Source organism: Diabrotica virgifera, chromosome 6 (genome assembly GCF_917563875.1).
Source record: "Diabrotica virgifera virgifera chromosome 6, PGI_DIABVI_V3a".
Taxonomy (NCBI): Eukaryota; Metazoa; Arthropoda; class Insecta; order Coleoptera; family Chrysomelidae; genus Diabrotica; species Diabrotica virgifera.
In genome coordinates, this window is record NC_065448.1 from 69869720 (window position 1) to 69895283 (window position 25564).

Consider the following 25564-nt stretch of genomic DNA (forward strand, 5'->3'; position numbering starts at 1 on the left):
CATTAGTTCTTTCGTGCTATCCATTCCCTTTGTCCCCATGAATTTTATCATTTCCGGGGTAATATGATCCTTGCCTGGTGCTTTGCCCAATTTTACTCTTTCTATTGCTTTCTCTAATTCCTCTCTTGTTATGGATTCCACCTGTTGTTCTTCATTCCTTTCTTGTATCTCTCCTATGTTGTCCGTGTCTGGATGAGTTAGCTCTTAGAAATGTATTCTCCATCTTTCTATTATTTGTTTTTCTTCTGTTAGTACGTTTCCATTCTTGTCTTTTAAATTCGGCATCGTATGCTCTTTCTTTTGTCTGAGTTGTTTTAATGCGCCGTAGAAGAGTATTTGGTTTTCCTTATAATTTTTTGTCATTTTTTGTCCAAATCTCTCCCATGACCTTTCCTTTCCTACTTTCACCGCTATTTTAACCTCTTTCCTTTTTTCTTTATATGCCTCGTAATCTTCCGGGTGTTTTGTACTTACGTATCTCTTCCATTTTTGTTTTTTGTTCTTTATTTTCTCTCGTATTTCTTCCGTCCACCATTCCGCCGTTCTCCTCATGTTGGTATGTGTTATTTTTGTTTTCCCACAAGTTTCCTCAGCCGCTTTGATTATGCTGGTTTTTAGATATTCCCATTTTTCTTCTATATTTGTATTTTTTGCATTACCTTCCAGTGTATTATCTAATTTTTTTTGGAATTTCTTCTTATATCTTTCCTCTTTTAATTTGTAACTTTTTATTTTTTCGTTTACTACCTTTTTTGTCTTTTCTTCTTTTTCTTCTGTTGTTCTAATTCTCATTATTACTAGATGGTGCTCACTGCCAATCTCTGAGCCTCTTTTCACTTTCGTATCCTGTACTCTTTTTCTAAGATTGATTTTTCGTTTCTGCTGTCTTGTACTCTCGTGTATTTGTGTACTTCTTTATGTTTAAATTTTGTATTTGTTATAACTAGTTTGTTCTCCATACATATTTCTATTATTCTTTCACCATTTCTGTTTAGTATTTCTTCTCCTTATTTTACCATGCACTCCTCTATTTCGCTGTAGTTGTTTCCGACTCTACCGTTTAGATCTCCCATTACAATTATGTTTTCTTCCCCATTATCAATTTGCATTTGGAGCCCCTCGAAAAATTTATCTTTCTCTTCCTTTTTTGCATCTTCATTTACTCCGTAGGCTGTTATTATTGTCCATATTTCTTCGTTCATCAGTTTCATTTTCACTGATAATATTCTCTGGTTAACATATGTTTCTTCTATAACGTGTTGTAGTCTATTCGGTGCAATTATTATCCCGACTCCTTCTTTTGCTCTCTCTTTTGTATTCGCTCCTACCCAAAGTAACCAATATCCTTTGTGTATTTTCTTAAGACCTTTTCCTTTCATCTTCGTTTCCGTTAATCCTAGTATTTCTATTTTTTGTTTTATCATTTCTTCTACCAGTTCCTTCTTCTTTTCCGTTGATGCTTCTTACATTCCATGTTCCCATTTTTATCTCTCCTTTTTTCTGCAATCTAGTTTTCCCCTTCTTTTTATTTTCATCCTTGTTTACCTGTGCATCATCTTTTTCCCTCTCGCTTTTCCCATTCATTAACTTGGTCGTCATTGTTGTGTGTCCGGTCTCATTATTTTTTATTACTTTTTTGGAGTCCTTTTCCCGATGTTTCTGTGAATTTGTACAATTTTCTCATTATTATGGTCCCATTTTCACTCCTTCCCATTAATCTCTAGTTTCATATATCCTATCTTCGTAGTATTACCTTTGTCTTTTTCTTCTTTTGTCATTTACCTAATTTTTGATTGTATTTCCCTTTCCTTTCTTGTTAAATCTGATTCTATATACACCTTTTGTCCCTGTAGATGCTTCAGTTTTTCTTTGTTTTTTAGTACACTTAGCTTATCCGTTAGGTTTTCCATTTCTGCTACAAAAATTTGGTCTCCGATCTTCACCGCTCCTCTCAGTTTGACCTGTAATTTCAGATTTCTTCCTATGAAGTGTTCTACTGACTCCTTTACTGGTTTTCTGTCGTTAGGATCCAGTGTTAGGCCCTTTAATACTATATTATTTCTTCGTCTATCTTTTTCCAATTGTTCTATTCTTTTGTTTGCCATTTTCAAACCTTCTTCCAATTTTTTGTTTTTTCTTTTAGCTCTTTAATATATTCCATCGTTTCCTTTTGGTCTTTCCGTATGGTTCTTATTTCTGCCTTCATTTCATCATTTTTCCACATAACTTCCCGCATCATTTTTATCATCTCTTCATTTGTATCGTTGCTTTTACTCGGTGTTCGTCTCGTCATATTACTCATTTCAAAATACAATTCATCCCCTTTATATTTTTTATTCTTCGATTCTTCGTCGCTACTATATTCGTTCCTTCTATTGGTTTCCTTTCGAATTGTTCCGCCACTGGCCATTTTAAATTAAATTAGTAGATGTTATCGTCAGCACGAATATAGATATTATTATATATACTTTAAAGTCTATTTTTTATTTCGCACAAGTACACTTTTTATCTTTAACGATTATCGATAACGATAGGTTTTTTAAAAACCGGTGTTTTTATTGTGATAGGTTTTGATTCTCTCTTATTATTTTCGTCTTGTCCTTATAAGTTTAGTGTAATGCTTTCCAACTCAAGTTTTCGCAGAAAATGTAACGTTTCTTATTATTTTGCTACTATAAGTGTAGTGTTATCAGCAAATCTTATATTGTAGATTTTTCTAGTTAAAGAGGCTTTTTAGAATTCCAGTGGCAGGAGGATGGAGTTAAAGTGAATGGTTTAAATAACAACAGCATCAGTTACGCCGATGATATTATGGTGTTGAGTAGGTACATATTTCGAATTGAGTCTACAACGACACATCGACAACGCCAACATTAAGAAAACCAAAGTGATCAGAAAAAACCAAAACGTAACTTAACCTTACACAAGAGGCAAGCACAATTTAGAACAAGTCAACAAGTTTAAGTACCTGTGATTTGGGATTGAAAGCAACCTAAATCCTAATCTATGAAATAAGATCGAGAATATAATAAGCCAGAAAATCTTTCGAAAAACTCCAAATACTCCAAATGTGATTTTTGAATAAAACTCAAAATTCGACTAATTTTACTAAAATTCTACGTCTGGTCAACTTTTCTTTACGCGGTTGAAACATGGGCTCTTAAAACATCAACCGTACATAAATTAGAAGCATTGTTCACTAGAAATGTGGATGTACCGCAGAATTCTCAACATTCCATTGACATCGAATACCTCAAATAAAGAAGTGCAACATGTAATAGGCAAGGAACGAGAATTTCTCAAGTTAGAAAAACATCATACCATATGGATAAAAAATAAGTACTAATATGTTAACCTAATAGTGAAAGAAAAGATCGAGGGAAAAAACTAATAAGAACAGCTGAAGACAGAGAAAAGCTTTCAATTTGTAGTAAACCCACATTGAGGAGAGGGCACTTAGGAAAAAGAAATAATTTATATATAATGAAGTACGCCAATCAGATGCCTATTTTCCCGAATTTCTAAGAGCGATAAAAATAGAATGGATGATGTGAAATCTTTTTCACCTAGCAACTGCAGAATTTCTCCTCGGATTGTGTCAATTTCTAAATATTCATTTCTTTTTAGTGATTTTTAATTGCATAATAACTCGGACATTAAGACAGTAGTAGGCTCTTCAAGAAAGTCGGAGGGATATTATAAATTTTCTGCTGGAGTTGTGATATATCTATATAAGTCACTACAATTGTTTCACCACATTTCCAATATGTCATCAGTATTGGTCTTTAGATTACCTTCCTTATCCATCACAGACGACGTTTGAGGGTTAAAATTTCTGCTAAGGATTTTGATCTATTGAAATAAATCTGCCTGTTTTTCCGACAACCTTATTTTTCTGCAGTTCCTACGTCTATGTAGAAATGCAACCATTCCTACATGGGACCATTGAGCTATTACAGTCCTGGACCCTTCACTTGTTTCATTGTTTATTTTTATGTCTAGTGACGTTTAGAACGTCCAAAAATGTACATAAACAAAATATTGATATAGAAAGTTGACAATAGTTATTTTCCTAACTAGTGCGGAAAGTGATAGTTTTACGCACGAGACTGCCGTTTACCCGAACGACGCGATAGCGAAGTTCGGGCAAGCCGTCGAGTGCGGGGAAGAAACTTTTCGCATGAGATAGGAACAATATTTTTTCTAGGGCCGTACGTTTGGAAAAAAGCCACAAAAAATAGAGTTGTACCAAGTTTTATTTAGGAGTGAAAATACACAAATTAATTCTTTCACAAGGTTGTCAAGACCAAACTTTCAATATAATGGGTAACCACGACGACGATATTCGTTTTCATGACGACGATTCAAAACCGTTGTAATTGTCTACTGGTCTGACTTTTAAATATTATGTCAAAATAATTTTATTTCATCGAGTTATCAGTAGTAACTGCACAAGAGCTCTAAAATTATATATAAATTTTAGAGATCGAGTGCAATTTGTTGCGATTATTTCATGAATAAAAATGTTCAAAACCAAAATGTTATTGTAATTTATTTATGTAAGTACAAATTAGTACAATTAAACACACAGTTGTTATAAATATTTTACGGTTGAAAGTCATCCCTTTTATAATTTTTAAAATATTAATTCTCAATAATGTCACTGAATATATTTTTTCATATCAACGAAGGGCCTCTGACGTAATATACTTGACGACGGGAAATTATCAGTAGTAATTGCACAAGAGCTCTGAAATTATTGAATTTTTCCCGAGTGACACTTTGACAGTTTTAATTTCACGAGCCGAAGGCGAGTGAAATTATGTCAAATTATTACGAGAGCAAAAAGTCTATATTAATTTCAGAGGTCGAGTGCAATTTGTTGCGATTATTTCATGAATAAAACTGTTCAAAACCAAAATTTTATTGTAATTTATTTATGTAAGTACCATTAAACACACAGTTTTTATAAATATTTGACGATCGAAAGTCATCACTTTTATAATTTTTAAAACATTAGTTGTCATTAATGTCACTAAATGTATTTTTTCGTAGCAACGAAAGGCATCTGACGTAATATACTTAACGACGGGAGATTATCAAATATTATCGATTTAATTCAGATTTCTGTAGCTTTCTATTGGTCAGAATCTCTTATGAATGAAATAATCAAAAAGTCTCAATTTAATTTAGACTTCTGTAGCTTTCTACTGGTCAGAATCTCCTATGAATGAAATAATCGCGCTAATTTCATTAAACATGAACACAATAAGATAAATTTGAAATAAACTAGTAAATAATATCTAAATATTAGTTTATTGCATGTATTATAATATATTATTAATCAACTATTTTTAACGGGAATAGACCAACAATAATATATTATAATGCCATATTACAAGGTATTTTACTTTCCCGCACGCCGTGCGGGAAAATTTACTTTCACGCACGCCGCGCGGAAAATTGCAACTTTCGGAAACGAAATGCCTGCGGGAAAGTGGCTCTTTTAGCACGGCCGTAGAAAAATAATATTACATCAACTGTATTAAATACAGCTGATCTAATTTTGATGTTTATAGTTGTCATTTTGTTAAAGTTGTCAAAGTTTTTTAAAGTATTGTAATAGTGGAAAGTAAAGTTTTCAATCCTAATAGCAACATTATATTAAAAATATTACTAAAAGATTTTTAAATTGAATACTTATTGGTGCAATTCCCTGGTGACACCTCCAAGGCTTCTACAATATGCAACCCAGATGGATGCTGCAGTGAAGACAAAAGGGAAGGAATTCTACGCTAGGCAATTCACAACCCCCGTCTGCAGCTTGGTAAAGTTCCAACGGAAAATGAACCTAGTTACTCTATAGGAGTAATACTAATAAAAATAGAAATGTATACCATTTTTATTCAGTTGCAATGCGAAGGCAAAACAATCTTATTTTTCACTTAGGATACGGAGCGCAGTCCAGCACTCTGAACCGACGATTTTCGACTCTTATGGGAGTCATTTTCGGAGAGGGGTAGGCCTGCTGCTTCATACCCGAAGTGACCAACCATAAAAGCTTATCCCCACATTGCAACTGACGTGTATGTATTCGGTGACTAGCGTCATCTGGCAATTGAAAGGTAAAGTTTTCAATCCTAATAGCAACATTAATAATATTGAAAAATATTACTTAAAGATTTTTAAATTGAAAATTTATTGGGCCATTTCCGTGGTGACACCTCCAAGAGTCTCTAAAGTCTCTAAAATTCATTTGATGTACCATTCTCTCAGGTTGCTCCGCCACGATATTTTGCGTCAGCCTATGCTTCTTGTTGCTTGAATCTTACCCTGCATAATTCATTGGAGTGAGTTATATCTCTCTCTACGTGTAATACGTCCGAGATATTCTAATCTTCTTGTTTGGATGGTATTAAAATTTTTTGCTCTAGCCTTTTCTGTTATGATTTTGATTTCCTGAAAGTAATCATCTCTTGAGTTGATAATTGTTCCAAGATATGCAAATTGGTCTACTGGTTCAACATTGGTTCCGTTTATGAAGAGATTGATTCCTCTTGAGTTGATCATTGTTCCAAGATATGCATATTGGTCTACTAGTTCAACGTTGGTTCCTTTTATGAAAAGATTGTCGTTTTTTCTGCAAGTTTTGACACATAGATATAATAACTAAATCACAGTTATTGAAAATGTTTCAACATTATAGACAGAGTACCTTCCATGATCGATTGGCCAGATAAACTATGTAAAATCGGAAAGGCAGGTTCAAGAGAAATCGTTAGATAAAACAAACCGGCATACTTATCTTTCGGGGACCTTAAGAAGGTATTTGACAGGGTCAAATTAAAGGACGTTATCCATTTATTGTACGCAAAAGCCGCCACTTTAAGAATAATCAAAACGATCAAAAATATCTATCTACCAGAACCATACAATAAAAGTAAAAGTAGATGAAGAACTAACTCTCCCAATTAAAGCTGGCAATGGGATAAGACAGGGACACTCCCTGAGTCCGCTATTGTTCAACCTTATCATGGGCGAAATAAAAGAAAATAGAACAAAAAAGGAGACCAATTGGGAGAAAAACAACTTTAAATAAACTGCTGTGCAGACGACGCAATACTAAGCTCTCAAAGTGAAGATGATTTACAACAGTGGTGCCCAAAGTGTCGATCGCGATCTACGGGTCGATCGCGATTCACGGAAAAAATACAAATGAAAAAGACGGGTATTACGCTTACTCACCACACGCGCATGATCAAACTATGACCTATCTTCACCCGAAAGTCGCGATAATGCCGTTTCGGCATTGTATTGCTGTTATTCAATCACTCATTCCCAAGTCACCGGTATTGCCATTATTTTGTCATCAAATTGAAATGATTGATTAATCAAATGAACAAAAAGGATTTTAACAACTTTCATCGTTGAGAAAAGGGTAACCGCTCATTTGAATTATGTTTATTACGAGACGGAGCAGCAAGCAGATCATGGAGTGTTACAAAGACGCCTCGCTGATTTTAAAGCACTGACAGATCCATTACTTTCAATATGAAGATCATTTTCGTCCAAAATGAGGTACTGAAAATAATTTTGGATGAGTATACAATACACCTTAAGTCCAGAGCGGCCGATACGCAATGTTGGTCTTTCATATCGTCTGACAAATATCCGTCTTTGAGTCAAGTAGCTCTGCAGTTCACAGCATTCTTTGGATCAACGTACTTGTGGGAGTCTGTATTTTTCCAAATAAAGGTAGTGAAATCAAAGTATCTTAATCAGCTAACTGAAGAAAATCTCCTATCATGCTTGCATTGCATTGACCCTCGGTACCATCATACATATTAGTATCATCATATGAAAAACTTGTGGATACTATGAATTGCCATGCATCAACATTCAAATAAAATTAAGATGAAAAACATGACTTTAATTACAACTCTGTGTAGTTACAAATTTTTATCAAATAGAAAAATGTCAATAAAGTTTTTTATTTTAAAAAATGTTTTTTTACTAATAGCAGTCGATCGCTGGACGTTTGCCATTTATGCGATAGATCCCACGCAGTTTAAAGTCTGAGCCCCACTGATTTACAACTTCTGCTGCACCAATTTAATACAACCGCTAGAAAAACATGTTACTTTTTCCCAAAAAAGACTAAATGTGTGGTTATAACAGCAAATCTAATAAGGTGTAAGTTAGAGCTGGAGGGTCAGATAATAGAAAAAGTCATGGAGTTTAAATATCTAGGCATCGCACTATCTAGCTACGAAAAGCTCGAAACAGAAGTGGAAGATCACGTTAATAAAGCAAACCGAGCCGCAGGGTAACTGAATGAAACAATATGGAGAAATAAAAATATCGGAAAAGAAATGAAAGGCAGAATTTACAAAATAGTCATCAGACCAATAATGACATACGCGGCAAAAAACCGACCTAATACAGAAAGGACAATAAGAATTCTAGAAACAGCAGAGATGAAAACACTTCGAAATATCGATGTTAAGACACTATGGGATAGAGCTAGAAGTGCAGATAAACGACGGAGATAGGAACACGTTCAGTGGAAAGAGCACGAAAAAAATGGAATGACCACTTACTGGAGGCACATTGAAAAACAGACCGAGCCATGTATACACAAAAAGAAGAAGAAGACGATGGGACAGTTTATATAAATTTATTCCATCTTCTTATTTTAGTTTTGTATTTTAGAAAGGACTTTAATTAGTAAAGAGTTGTATAAAAATGATTATTTCATTCATAGAAGATTCTGACCAATAGAAACCTACAGAAATCTAAATTAAACTGATTATTTTTTCATGACTTTAACTTCCAATCGTATAGTAAGATATTTAATCACGTGTTTAATTCTGTCCAATCAGATTAAAATTATACTGAGAATTATCTACTGTAGAAAATTGCCGATAAAATTTTTTTAAGTAGATTGTTTCTGTTTAATGGCAACCAGTTTCCTAGTTTTGACAACTGTCACATTTAAGAAAATATCCATAATATACGTATTAAAAAATAATCTTACGAATATCACACGACAGTAAGAATAAATAAATAAGAAAATAATGCTTAATTTTTACTCAAATTTGTTGTCAATGGGCAATAGCCACTCGAGCCCTGCGGGCTCTCGTGTTTATTGCCAGACAACAAATTTTCGAAAAACCCGAATGTGATATTATACCCGATAATTTTTTGATAATTTCCCGTCGTCAAGTATATTACGTCAGATGCCCTTCGTTGCTACGAAAAAATACATTCAGTGACATTAATGACAATTAATGTTTTAAAAATTATAAAAGTGATAACTTTCAATCGTCAAATATTTATAAAAAATGTGTGTTTAATGGTACTTACATAAATAAATTACTTACAATAAAATTTTGGTTTTGAACAGTTTTATTCATGAAATAATCGCAACAAATTGCACTCGACCTCTGAAATTAATATAGAATTTTTGCTCTCGTGACACTTTGACATAATTTCACTCGCCTTCGGCTCGTGAAATTAAAACTGTCAAAGGGTCACTCGGGAAAAATTCAATAATTTCAGAGCTCTTGTGCAATTACTACTGAAAATTTTTATATAGCTTCTGCGGGACGTAAAAATAAGATATTTAATGTCAAAAAATCTTCTTCTTCTTTTTTTCTCAAAATGATATTTTAGGCGATTTTACAGTGATTTGGTGTTTATTTAAACAAATTTGAATTTTCTATCGTAAAGTATTAATGAAAAACATAATATTTTAATATATGGGACTCAAAAATGTCATTATATGGCATTATAACAAGGTTTTTGATTCAAAACAAGTTTTTGATCAAATTTTATAGTGTAGAAAACTTTAAAATACCGTTTTTTACATTTTCCTCCATTGCGTCATCATCGATTTGGCTGAAGATTTTTCCAAAGATAGCCAAAATATGTGACTTTAAGTGGTTAGGAGGATTTGAATTATACTACAATACCAAAAAAGTTACATGCAGTAATATCAGGCTCAAAAGTATATACCTAAGTCTAATCGGGATAGCATTTGACCTTGCATGCCGAGCTGCCCAAAATTTTATTTTTCTAATCTTTAGGGGAATCAATTATAGTCTAAATTTAAAATCACGAATAAATTCCTTCGTTACGTTAGCCGCTATCTTGATTTTAAAGCAGAACCTGTTTTGCTCAATATATCTGCCATTTTTAGCTTTTCGACAAAAATGTTAGGAACTGAAATTGTTTCAAATAAATCGTATTTATAATTATTACAATTTCTTTTTAACAGTTTTTGTTGTGAGGTCGATATTTTCGAGTTTATTGTACTTACAGTAGACTCCTATATTTTTGACTATGCATGTAACTTTTTTGGTAATATAATATAATTCAAATCCTTCTCAATACTTAAAGTCCTATGTTTTAGCTATCTGTGGGAAAATTTTCAGCCAAATCGATTATGGCGTATTTTGGGAATGGAGAAAAATGTAAAAAACGGCATTTTAACGTTTTCTACACTATAAAATATGATCAAAAACTTGTGTTGAATCAAAGTAACTTGTTATAATGCCATATAATGACATTTTTGAGTCCCTTCTATTTAAATATTATGTTTTCCATTGATACTTTACGATAGAAAATGCAAATTTGTTTAAGTAAACACCAAATCACTATAAAATCGCATAAAATAGCATTTTGAGAAAAAAAGAAATTTTTTTGACCTTTAATATCTTATTTTTAATTCCCGCAGAAGCTATATACCAATTTTCAGACAAATCGGAGATTCAGAATTTTTTTGCTCCAAAATTGAGTGATTTGAAATGAATCCACCCATACACAAAAAATGCCAATATTCGCAACTAGAACACAAGTATGGCGATACTTCTCAAAATAACACCACCTATTACTACAACCCTAATCCCTTTTTCCTTATACAACTCCTGTCGAAAGGCGGCGTTCCACAAGAAAAACACTTTTCCTTTTATGAATAAACTCTCTGAAAGCAAAGGGGAAAAGTTTGAAATTTTGGGATAAAAGCATAACTGCCTCGTACGTGCCAGAACTTATAGCTGCTAAAGTGGGAGTATAAACTCTTTAACACGCAAAGATTGCAAAAGAGAAAACTATTGTCCGGTTTTCCCTTTTTGGCCATTATTGCCCCTATTTATGTTGGTACAAAGCGTTTTTGTACTACTTGTTTCAAAGTTTTATAGGTGCGTGAGATAAGCTCATCTGTTGTTTCAAAGTTTGGAATTAATACGGTGGTAAATAAAAAAGTTGTTTTTAAACATGTTTTTATTTATTTAAAAGTATGAGAGATTTTTATATGGTGTATTCCACGAATATACGCCTGTCTTGGATTATCGCGACAACGAATATTTTAGTGTGCAACATAAGAAGTGCGAAAATAAATGGCTCTAATAATTGTTCCAATAAACAACAATGTATTTTGCAATTTACTTTCGTTCTTCATAATTTGTACAGTAAAATATTCGTTGTCGCGATAATCCAAGACAGGCATGTTCGTGGAACAGGGTATAGCGCAGATCCTGTATCATCATCTGTCATGTTCTACAATATACAGGGTTTGGATAGAGTATGGAACCACGTAAATATTTTGAAACTAAAAGACGACACCCACGAAACTTTGCCTGAGTACAATGATACAGAACGCATCTAATGGCATATTTTTTGTTACTACTCTACTTCTGCTTTCACTGAAAATCCCCCTGCTTATTTAATTAAAATAAAACATTATGTATATTTTTTCAGATTTTTGTTGAGTAATCTATTTGTTGAGAACTCTATTGAGTACAGCACATTTTGCACTCTACTGAGTACAGTTAACATTTTGTCTTGTTAAGGAATACAGATAAGTGGAGAGTTACTTCAGTACCTGAGTAGCGTCTTTACAATTTTAAAATTAAAATATTAATAGTCTGAATACATTTCATTACGTGTAATTGGTCAAGTCGGACAGCAGTTGCCGTTTTAAGGCTGATTCTCACTAGCGTGCAAGTTACGTGCTCGGCATGGGCAAGGCATCGGCTCGACAAGGTACATTTTACATAAAATCCTATGCACTTCACGGGATGTAATTCACACTATGCGTGCCAGGCACCTGCAAGCGACGGGCTTTGCATGTGACGTTCTTTTCGAAACAATCTTTGCCTAGCATGTGCCGTTAAGGTCACGATAGTGACCTAATTTAAAACAAGTAAAATTTAAAACAAAAAAGGGTCTATATATAATTGTCATAAAATCAACGGTTCCAGAGTTACGGAGGGTGAAAAGTGGTGGTTTTCGATAGTTAATTTTTATACTTTTTTTGGTAATTTATAATATTATTGATGAAAGAAATTTTCTTTAACAGGATTGTGTCTTGAAAATAAAATTTGCTATTTCCGTGGCAGATGGTATTTTAGTGATAATCCCTTGAAGAAACGTCAACCTCATTACCCAAAATCATCATCAATTGCCCAAAAAATATAAAAAGTATCGAAAACCACCATTTTCATCCTCCGTAGCTCTGGAACCGTTGATCTTATAACAATTATGTATAGGATCTTTTTTGTTTTAAATTTTATGTAGAATATTTTCGTATAGAACATTGTTTCCACTAAAGCATAGTTTTAGAAATATTGACAAAAAACTTAAAAAAACTACTAATTTACCGACTTCTCTCCCCCAATCCGGACGCTCAAAATAGTGTAACTTTTTACTGAACATTATGTGGACCATATAGAACAATTTGGTTTTGGAGGACAACTTTCACTTTGGATGTCTGGGTTATGCCATCTTTTGAATCAATTGTATCATACTAAACGGGCACTCCACTAGAAGGTTTATTATTGTAAGCGGAGTCTCACAAGCATAACACTCCTGTGGAAGATATCGTGTCATCAGATGTCCATGTGTGCGGCGACTATGACCAAGCCGCAATCACGAAATGAACACCTGAGAAGAATTAAATTGATTAAACTTTTTTCATACATAATATTCTTTAGTATTTTTTGTTGTTTTCTTCTCTATATAGCTAGGAATTATAGTAGGCAGGTTTTAAATAAAATTAAATTTAGAAATTTGCAATATCTGTGGCATGTCATGAGGGACGAGCGTTATAACTTGTTGCAATTAATAATACAAGGAAGAATACAGGGTAGAAGGAGTCGTGGAAAAAAGACGTATCTCCTGGTTAAACAATTTGTGAGCTTTGTTTAACTGCACTTATGTCGATCTCTTTAGAGCAGCGGTATTGAAAGTACGAATTGCCATATTGGTTGCCGACCTTGGTAGATGAGATGGCGCACAAAGAAGATAGTAGGCGGATAACGTCTAACATTGACTTTGATATTATTCTGTATATCACTAGAATTGAAAATAACCTAGTAAAAGAACTACGGGTAAGATTTTCTATGAATCTTATTATTATTAATAGACCTGTTAATAGACCGTAGCATCTGTAAAAATATTAGTACATTTGGACGTTGAGAGGTGACTCAAATTTTTTTGCAGAAATTGCTTGAAAATAACTCAAATAATAATATTTGAGTTATCCTCCCCCTCAAAAAGGTCCGGAACATTGTTTAAATAATCAAAATATCAAAAAATTAAGAAAAAATTCGATTTTTTTCATCGTTTTCTGATTATAACTTTAAAAGTATAAAAGTATTCATTTGCAAGAAAAGTTGTACTGACATAAAAGTTGCCTAATTAAATTTCCTACAATATAGAGTTGTTACAAATTTAAAAAATAGTCACCCTTGTTGCAAAATAGCAATAATTGTGAAGAAACCATACAAAAACAAGTATTCGCATTTTACGTTTTTCAACCATTTATGCTACACTTAGGACCTTCATATTTCACCTAGAAAAACTTTATGATACAGTAAAACAATACTGTAAATTTCATTAAGATCGGTTCAATAAATTTTGCAAAATAAATTTTGCAATACAGCTTTCGCAAAAAAAAATTCATTTTTTCGAAATGTTACAGGACTACTAATAAAGCAGATAGCAAGTTGAATTTTTTTTTCTTATAGAAGTGTACTGTACCTTTCATTTGCAATTTGCAAAACTAAAATAGATTAACTGGCACGGCGTCAGGATTTTTTTAAATAAACAATATTTATTGGTGCTACGCGCAGCACAGCGGATAGTTTGCTCTAATTGGGCATTCCATTGACCTTTGATAACGATTGATACATTTTAATTTTTATTACATTTCGATATAAATAAATAAATTTGTTTATTGCAAAATAAAAACACATACTCTATCCTTTGAAATAACACTTTTTTTAGCAAAAACTTATTTTGTTCATATATTTTAACTTAGAGAGTTAAAATATAGTTTATTATTTTTAAACATATGCAATTGTTTAAACAATATTTCACAAACAATAATAAAATTAGTTTGATTTTTGTGGAATTAAAATATTAAAATACAACAAAATATAGAGTAAGAAAATAATATATTAGATAAAGATTCGAAGAAATTTTGGTGGAAATCAACTTGTGTGAATCGAACACCGCTGTCCTGCGCGTAGCACCAAAAATTAATGTTTATTTAAAAAAATTCCTGACGCCGTGGTAATTAATCGCTTTTAATTCTGCAAATTGCAAATGAAAGGTACAGTACACTTCTATAAGTAAAAAAAAATTCAACTTGCTATCTTCTTTATTTTTAGTTCTGCAACATTAAAAAAAAATGAATTTTTTTTGCGAAAGCTGGATTGCAAAATCTATTAAACCGATCCTGATAAAATTTACAGTGTGGTTTTACTATAGCATAAAGTTTTTATGCGTAAAATATAAAGGTCCTAAGTGTAGCATAAATGGTTGAAAAACGTAAAATGCCAATACTTGTTTTTGTATGGATTATTTCGCAATTATTGCTATTTTACAACAAGGGTGACTATTTTTTTACCTTTTTAACCAATCCTATATTGTAGGAAATTTAATTACGCAACTTTTATGTCAGTAAAACTTTTCTCAGAAATGAACATTTTTAAAGTTATAATCAAAAAATCAATAAAAAAAATCGAATTTTTTCTTCATATTTTGATATTTTGATTATTTAAACAATGTTCCGGACCATTTTGAGTGGGACGATAACTCAAATATTATTATTTAAGTTATTTTTAAGCAATTTCTGCAAAAAAATTTGAGTCACCTCTCAACGTCCATCTCAAAACAGATGCGCTCTGGACTATAATAGGACTTTTATTCGGATAAGATTAATAGGATAGATACGAAAATAGATTATTACTAATAGAATATGTTTTATATATCATGTTCTGAAAGTTAATAAATATGAAACAAAATATTAATACTGAATTTTTACTGCTGATACCGTCTGCATACAAATTATTTCGAAAAGTCGGATTAAAAATATATAATAATTTCATTAAATATACGCTCTATATTTTAAAATAATCCTCACTAGTATATTAATACAACGCGTATGCATAATAATAAATATATAGATTTATAAAGGATATTTTTGAATATTTAATTAAATTTATAAATTTAGTATTGCAAAGGTAAAATCTGTATTTCAGAAAATGTAAAAGTTTTTAAACAATGTGTTCTCTTGGTTCTTACTTAGGGATATTAACTATATAACTATATCGACTTTTATAATTAACTAGTTTTGATGGAAAATAAGCCACAATTTTACTAAAAAATGATTTTATTAACGTTTCGACGCCCAAATCGGGTCTCGTTGTCAAAATACAAAAAATATTAATAAATTATACAAAAATGTTGTTGCTTATTAAAAAAAATTCTTTTAATAATTTATTTAACCAGACTCATTTATGTCGGCAATTCAGACATATATTATACATTTTAAAGTAGAAGACTTTAATATGATATTGCCAATATTTATGAGTTGCGTTCCTGGGACGACTTTATTGAAATATATTTCATTCGATCACATGAAATCAACTCCAAGTCAAGAATATCCGTCACAAAAAAATCATAACATGTGATATGTTTTTAAAAAGACAACCACATGCAATGGTGACAGTAAAATTCTCGCGCTAGAGATTCCATAGTAAATCACGAGGGAAAACCAGGAAAAAAACTAGTGACACTATTCCGACATCGTAAGTATTAGGTCTTACTTTTGTTTACTCTCAAAACTAATATCAAATTCTGACCTTAATATGTACATATTATGTTATCTTAAATTATACATAATATTAATAATACATAGATATAATGTGTGTCCCTGTAAGTTGTATCCATCTGGAAAACTTTTTTATTAATAATTTTACGAGAAAAAGTTATTCTTTATGAAAAGCTCTGCATGGTCCAAAACCTTAGATTTAAACATCAAATATCATATTTTTGAATATTATACGAGGTATGTCAAAAAGTTTGAATTTCACGCAAGAGTAAAGTAGCTTTATTTTTCACAATATTGAAAATTGCTATTATGAAAAGTTGTTTGGAATTAAAAACTATATTCTAGTATGCAATTACATCCTTCTAATTAAATTTTTTTTTTAATTATGGATAACGACATTATTTTCAGTTATTTCAATTCAGATAACTCTTTTATTATTAATTTTACGAAAAAAAGTTATTCTTAATAAAAAGTTCTGCATGGTCTAAAACCTAAAATACAACCATGTTATGTCAACTTTTGCCAATTTTATACGAGGTATGTAAAAAAATATGAATTTCGCTCAAGAGTAAAATACGTTTGTTTTTCACAATATTGAAAATTGTTATTATGAAAAGTTATTTCGAATTAAAAACTATGTTTCAGTATGTAATTACATCCTTCTAATTGAAATATTCTAAACTATAAAGGTACTTTACTTTTTATCTAAATTTATCTTTTTTGGCATACCTCGTATAAAATTGATAAAATTTGATATGAGACGGTTGTATTTTATATTTTAGACCATCCAGAACTTTTTATTAAGAATAACTTTTTTTCGTAAAATTAATAATAAAAGAGTTATCAGAATTGAACTAACTGAAAATAATGATCGGTTATCCATAATTTTTCAAAAAAAAATTCTTCAATTAGGATGTAATTGCATACTAAAATATAGTTTTTAATTCCTAACAACTTTTCATAATAGCAATTTTCAATATTGTGAAAAATAAGGCTACTTTACTCTTGAGTGAAATTCAAACTTTTTGACATACCTCGTATAACGTTCATAAAATTTGATATCTTATGGTTGAATCTTGGGTTTTGGACAATGCAGAACTTTTTAGAAAGAATAACTTTTTTTCGTAAAATTAATAATAAAAAAGTTTTCAATATGGATACAACTTACAGGGACATACTGCATAAACAATACTAAAATATAAAATATGTACTAACTCGATATGTTATTGACTTACTAATCCTGGTATTTTCTTTCTATTGACTTCCTCTTTTAGTATGGGTAACCACATGCTACTGCATTCTACCGAGGAATTTGCGATACAATTGGTTTCATTTAGCATAATTAAAGCCGCTTCTTTGATTTTTCTCTTTTTACTATCTGTTTCTTTCAGGACGATACTTGAATCTCTCCACTGAACTCTACGTTCATTATCCCATGCGTGTTAACATATTTGAGATTTATCAAATTCTCTATTTTTAATATAAGACTGATGTTCCCTTATTCTAACCTTTCATGGTCTTAATATTTCACGTAAATAAAATTGTTCGTATTCACAAGGTATTTTATAAATACAATTTTGATTGTTAATTTATAAATAGTATTTGGACAACGGCACCGGATTTGGGCGTCGAAACGTTAATAAAATCACTTTTTAGTAAAACTTTGGCTTATTTCCCATCAAAACTAGTTAATTGCAAAAATTCCACAAGAAAATAGCTTCAGAACAACACCGACTTTTATAAAACCAATGTTGATATAATGAAGAACAAATTATGTGAAGGCAAACGATAAATAATATGAAACTAATCCAGAACAATACAAATAAACGAATTAGAGAGAAAATCGAAGTAAAAATGACGGGAGAGAAATAGTAAAATTAAAATGGAAACTTACATATATAGGACACAACTGTAAATATGAATTGAAGTAACATTAAGATATAAACATGGAATAATTTAATCGTATAGTCTTCTTCATGTGCCACTCCTAGCGGAGATTGGAAATCATCATGGCCACTGCGACTTTGTTAGCAGCACGCTTAAAAAATTCAATCGAACTACACCCGAACCATTCACGCAGATTTAGAAGCCACGATATGTTTTTTCTTCCCACACTTCTTTTGCCCATGGTATCCCTTAAAAGTTCGTACTTTTCATCCCTCATAATGTGCCCCAAGTATTCCATCTTTCTAATTTTTATCTAATTTATAATTTCGCATCTTATATCTAAAGTTCGGACAGAACTTTTTAAAGCTTACAACTTTTTTATTTAAAGTTTGTCGCTAGTTCTCGATGCGGCTGAGATAAAAAATAAAAACATAAAAACCTTAATTACGCTCTAGGTGGGTCACATGACCACCTAGGGGAGTAAAAATTTCAGAAAGTGAGTTTCACCATATATGCTAAACGGCGACCTATATGGAATTCGAATCGAGTTGGGGCACTTTTTATCATCTTACCCGGCTTGACCCTTTAGTTTTTTCAAATTAATTTTCAAGCCGTAACCGTTACAGTATATATTAAGACTTTGAAAGAGATGTTGTAGTTCTACTAGCGTTCCCGATAGCAGAACCGTGTCGTCAGCATACCTTATATTTTTGATCGTCTCACCATTTATTATCAGACAAATATCTTCTTCGCGACAACGAATATTTCAGTGTGCAACATAAGAAGTACGAAAGTAAATGTCTCTAATAATTATTCCAATAAACAGCAATGTAATTTGCAATTTATTTTCGTTCTTCACATTTTGCACAATACCTAAAAGATTCGTTGTCGAAATAATCCAACACAGAAGTATATTCGTGGAATAGGGTATAGACGGCCAACATTAAAATCTTCGCATAAATAATTTCTTTTTATTTTTGGCTGGTTTTATAGCTCGTGAGTCTTTGCCATATCCACTTTAGCAATCCATCTTATACAATCTTGTGCTTCCATTTCTCATTGTTGTACCCCAATCCTAGATAAATAGGCTCTAACGTTATCTTTCCATCTGTGTCTTATACGTCATACTCCTACTGCTATTCTACCATCTGGTCTCTCAAATAACAACGTCTTTAACACTTTGTATTTCTCTGATCTTACAACATGATCTGCCCATCCTATCTCTGCTAAGCTTTTGAATGTCTGGCGATGTTTTCAATACTCTACGGAGTCACCAATTCAGCATTGCGGCGCCTTCTCTACTCTCCTGTCAATAATTAATCTCTTTGAGGTCCAAATATCTGAGAACCATCCTTTCAAATACCAGCAGCTTATGTATTTCTCTCTGATTTAGAGTCCATGTTTAACTGTCATTCATAACAACTGGGCGACTAATTGACATGCACACTCACAGTATATTTAGATTGGCTGTGTAGGAGGTTAGATCTTAGTAATCATGACAGGGAGTATAATACTCTATTCCCCGCAGTTATCCTTGCTGAGACCTCTTTTCCTTTATCGTTGTCATCTGTGATTACCACCTCCAAATATTTAAACTCTTTTGCTACTTCGAAGATGTGGTCATTAATATTTGTTATATTCTGCCTAACCCTTGGTCATTAATAGTTAAAATTTTTATTGATATTATATAGACCTGGATCCCGCGTACCAAAAAAGTTGACTAATAACAAGTTGAAAATTTGTTAATAGCTTAACGGTGTCTAGTCGGACAAACTTTGATGTATAGGAACATTGGAACAGGGGAAGTTTTTATTGTGGAAAAGGTTAAAAATTTGGAACGTCAGACTACGAAAACGTTCCATGTATTTTGTCGCACAGAACTTCCAATTGATTTGTTATCATTTCATTAAACTCTCATGCAAAAATCAGACTGGAATTTATCACCAACTGGGCATTTTAATGAATGGAACACGAAGAACATGTCAAATGACAGAAATCGTGTTGGTTAGTAAATAGCAGTCTGATTTTTGCATGAGAGTTTAATTAAAGGGTATCAGATCAATTAGATGTTCTGGCCGACAAAATACTTGGGACGTTTTCGTAATCTGACTTTCCAAATTTTTAAACTGTTCCACAATTAAAACTTTCACTATTCCATTGTTCCCGTACATCAAAGTTTGTCCGACTAGACACCGTTAAGCTATTAACAAATTTTCAGCTTGCTATTAATCAACTTTTTTTTGGTTCGCGGGATCCAGGCCTAGCAGTTTTATATTGTACTAGACAATTTGCTTCTTGTTGTTTAGAAGATATTAACATGTTGGGACGCGTTATGGCACTTGTCTACGCCAATTAAAAAAAAGCTTTTTATATAGTTGATCAAGGAATTAATTTTTTTGATTAATTCAAAAAAGATTTTGATTGGAAAATTAAAAATCTGCCACGACTCATAGACGAAATACTTAGTGTTAAGATAGAGATGTTAATCTTTTGGAATCAACTTGCCGTAGGAAGAATTGAAGTCATATTGAAATCAACATTTTTATCTTGACTAGAGCTGTTTGTGACAGCATGTCTATTAATTCCTTAAGCTTACTTAGCATAAAATTGCGTCATCTGAAAAGCGCATTAAGTTTGTATCCCATGTACCAAGAAAAGTTCATTAATAGCAAAATATAATATAGCAAGTTATATTTATAACTTATGAAATAATATTGGTCCCACCAATATGTTGGTTATTTTAATAAATCCGAGACGTATTACAAATGTCAAATGACAGGAATTATGTGATGATAACTACCAGTCTTAGTTTTGCATGAGAGTTTAACGAAACGGAAAAAACCAATTGAAAGTTCGTCCGTGAAATTTCATGGGACGTTTTCTTAGTCCGACATTCGAAACCCATAAGATATAGACAAAAATACTGACTACGAAACGTCGGACTACGAAAACGTCCTATGCATTTTTTCGTACAGTACTTATTGAACCAATTGATTTTTTTACCCTTTCTTGAACGAACATATTTTCAGCTTGCTATTCTTCTTCTTCTTTAAGTTCCATTTTCTATCGAAGGTTGGAAATCATCATAGCAATGCGGACCCTGTTGACTGCCGCTCTAAATAGCTCTGCACTACTGCATTCGAACCATTCCCGTAAGTTCTTAAGCCAGGATGTTTTTCGTCTTCCCACATTTGGCTTTCCTCGGATTTTTCCTTGCAGAATAAGTTGTAATAATGAGTATTTTTGCCCTCTCATCACATGTCCCAAGTACTCAATTTTTCTACTTTTGATATAGTTAGTATTATTTCCGGTTGATTTCCTATCCATCTAGTTACTTCCACGTTCGACATTCTTTAAATCCATGATATCCGTGAGCTTGCTATTATAAACTTTTTTTGGTACGTAAGATCCAGGACTATAAATGTATTTTTTCAATAGACTATTATACAATATTTGGATTCAAAATTATAAATGACCACTAAAACTGAGATGGCTCACTCTATAAGTATTGGACAGAAACAATATTGGCAATAGGTTTTACACAATTTATTTTACTTTTTAAGGATGGCACTATGAATACGAATTAAAATTACTTTTGTTTTCAGTTTCGACGTCAGAGCCCGACAGTTCAACCAAGCAAAGCTGTGGTCATCACCGGAAATGTTCGGACCTAGGGCATTTTTTCGAGCTGCTACGGATCCAGCAGCATTAGTTATAGACAATATTAAATTAGCGGATGAAGGTGTTTACCGATGCCGTGTAGACTTCAAAAACTCCCCAACCAGAAACAGTAAAGTTAATTTTACTGTTATAGGTAAGTCATTTATAGTATATAAAGTGGCTAAATGCGATAAATAGGATAAAATAGTAAAACTAAATTAAATGATTAGAAATATACCGATAATTTTGCTGTAAAAATATTTATATCTGTAGCTACTGTTACTAGTACAACTGTCACCCAGAGCACTCGGTACTCTGAGGGTCGGTTCTGATGTCATAGTCATCCAAAACCTCAGAGTGACCCAATTTCATCAATTTAGTACAAAAAACTTTCGACACTTACCAACTTCAGACGACGACATGCCTTCGCAGTACATGAGCACCAGGTACATCGTGAGTCTGTTCTGGTGGTGTTGTAGCAGGCCCACGTAAGGGCGCTATTTTGTAACATTAACACGTCAAATGCCAAAGCTTCGACGGTGGAAGCCATTTTTGTATAACAGCCCCAGCGTGGATAACAAAGGCAAAAAATAATAATATGTAACTCGACAGATTAAACAAACATAAAAATACACGTGGTGCTCCGCAACTTTACCTCGGTAGCTGTAAGTCTTCAGCGATCTAGGGTTGTGGATTCTTAATAGATTTTAAATATAATAGAATCTCAAATGCTCGGGGGCGCCATAATTAAAAGAAAATGAAAGACGAAACATACTTAAAACTTAAAAAAAAATAACTAAAGTAAAAAGTTAATAAAAATATATACTCTGGGCTAATTAGCAAAATACAAGGAACAGTTATTTACCAGCAATTTTATTGCTGGAATCGAATCTTATTATTGTATGTATTAATAATACAGGTATGCAAAGTCCGCAGATAGTGTGCTACTTTTTTTATAAACAAAATGGCGCCCGAAAATCGTGATTTTTTAAATTTTTGCTCTATAACTCCAAAGATTTTAACGTTACACCAAAAATACTCAAATAAAAATTCTCCGCAATTAAATTCTATATAGAGACGTGTTTTTCCCGATTCACTTCGACGAAAACTTTCCCCGAAAAAAGCGGGTTTTTCCAACAAAATCTTTAATTTTCAACTAAAATTTTAGATAAGTAATTGTTAATCAATAATTAAATAATTTAGTAATGTAAAAGCCCTTTTCGTATAGATTATAATTCCAGAAGCCGATGAAAATTAAGTGAACAGTTTAGCAACAATTGAATTGTTAATTAAAAATTTACGGTCGCTATAATAACGACAATAATTATGATGCATAAGAATAACTATGATTTTTTCATAATACTATACCTATCTAATGTACTTTACAGAATTGAAATTGGACTATTAAAGCGGCCTCAGGAATATTTTAAAATTATAAACAATTTTTTGGCTTATAAACAAATAGAATATCTCGGGAAATATTAAACTAAATTAAATTGTGAAAACGGTATTCGAAAAAAAGCGGCAGGACTCTTCTTTTAAAAGAAAACATGTTTAATTACGACGAGTGATTCCTGAGATACAACCGGTGAAAGTTGACCGGAATTTACGGCGAGGATATAAACAGTAGGATCATAATTTTTAAACCATCACCTTTTTATTTTTGTCCCCTTTCTCCACAAAAATTTTCATATCTTTAAAGTACTCATAACATATATTATTGCATTTCTCGGCTTCCCATGGAGCAATTTTCTTCATTCTTTTTTTGTTCCCTAATAACTCGAGTAGAGCCATCGAGCTAACTCATTATTAAATGTCAAACTTGCTTTTGTTTTGTTATAATAGATTAAGTTATTTATAAGAACACAAAACTACATATTTTTTCCAGTTGTAGTCTTTTTTTAGATAAACTTACTACAGGTGTACCTCTTAAAGTTAAAAACATAAATATTCTCATTTGAAAGCTGTATAATTATTTAAACAATTTTTATTTAAACAAATTAAAATTTTGTGTTATAATAAATAAATAAATTTATTATAACAAAACAAAAGCAAGTCTGACATTTAGTAATGCATTAGTTCGATGGCTCTCCTTGAGTTACTTGGGAACAATAAAAAATGAAGGAAATTGCTCCATGGGAAGCCGAGAAAATGCATTTTTTTAACGTATACCGATTTTGAACTTTGAGGTTTACATTTTTTTACATACTAATTTTTGATTTTTAATTGGAATTTTGCTATTTATGGCAATTTTCACACGTATTATCGATAGTTTTTATTATAATAATATATGTTATGAGTATTTTAAGGATATGAAAATTGGTGTCGAGAAAGAGGACAAAAATAAAAAGGTGATAGTTTGAAAACTATGATCCTATTGTTTATATCTTTGCCGTAAATTCCGGTCAAATTTCACCGGTTGTATCTCAGGAATAGCTCGTCGTAATTAAACGTTTTTTCTTTTAGAAGAAACGTCCTGTCGTTGTTTTTCGAATACCGTTTTCACAATTTAATTTAGTTTAATATTTCCCGAGATATTCTATTTGTTTATAGGCCAAAAAATTGTTTATAATTTTAAAATATTCCTGAGGCCGCTTAAATAGTCCAATTTCAATTCTGTAAAGTACATTAGATATATATAGTGCCTTTTTATGAAAAAATCATAATTATTATTATGCATCATAATTATTGTCGTTATTATAGTGACCGTAAATTTTTAATTAACAATTCAATTGTTGCTAAACTGTTCACTGAATTTCCATCGGCTTCTGGAATTATAATCTATACAAAAAGTACTTTTACATTACCAAGTTATTTAATTATTGACTAACAATTACTTACCTAAAAGTTTAGTTGAAAATTAAAGATATCGTTGGAAATACCCGCTTTTTCCGGGGAAAGTTTTCGTCGAAGTAAATCGGAAAAAACATTTCTCTATGCAGAATTTAATTGCGGTGAATTTTTATTTGAGTGTTTTTGGTGTAAAGTTAAAATCTTTGGAGTTATAGAGCAAAAATTGAAGAAAACACGATTTTCGGGCGCCATTTTGTTTATAAAAAAGTAGCACACCATCTGCGGACTTTGCATACCTATATTATTAATATATACAATCATAAGATTCGATTTCAGCAATAAAATTGCTGGTAAATAGCTTTTCCCAAAAATGGCCTATTCTCCGATAATCAGCCCAGACTAATATAGTTATCATATTATGATACAAACACATTTACATAAATATAAATATATCATGACCTACCTTAGTGTTCTCATGTTGATTTCTTACTTATGAACAAGAGAAAGGGATCAGATAATAATACTATCAAAAAAAAATTATTATAAAATGAATCAACTTTTTATTAAAATAAAAAATAAAAAAATGAAATGATGGATCTCTTGTAGACATTATAAGAGATTTTGTTTACAAAAACAATAAAAATATTTACAAACAATACCTTGTCATATAATCCTGTCCTTATTCTTCACATTGTGAATGTCCAAAGCACGCACTTTTCACTGAATTTAGATAAAGAATAGTACAAAAATGTTTATTTTTATGAAAAGTTTCAACAATACTAAATAAACTTCCAAATCTGCTCATATTGACTATTTAAAATATTTAAATAACTTCTAATTAACTTCTTGAAGTATTTATTATTAATATTGACACCGAATACATGACTTTATCCATGAGTGCATCAAAAAAGAAACTTAGGTAGTGTAGTATACGTATACACTAAAACAAACTGGCTCTTTGTCTAACAGCGGCATTTGGCTTGTGACTAGGAAGTCACGAAAGGAGAACAATTTCTCACACTACATTTTCAGAAACTTAAAAACCTTATTAACTTTTAACTATCCGCACATCAAGTTATAACATAACTACACGCGTGGCGTACT

General features: G+C 31.8%; 1 protein-coding gene across 1 annotated transcript in view; it reads left to right on the forward strand.

The window, feature by feature from the left end:
- Positions 1 to 25564, forward strand: part of LOC114326047 (cell adhesion molecule DSCAML1) — a 1142530-nt gene that overhangs the window by 213800 nt on the left and 903166 nt on the right. Inside the window, exon 2 of the mRNA XM_050655145.1 lies at positions 21613 to 21821. Coding sequence (XP_050511102.1) covers positions 21613 to 21821 — 209 coding nt within the window. The remainder of the gene's footprint in view (positions 1 to 21612; positions 21822 to 25564) is intronic.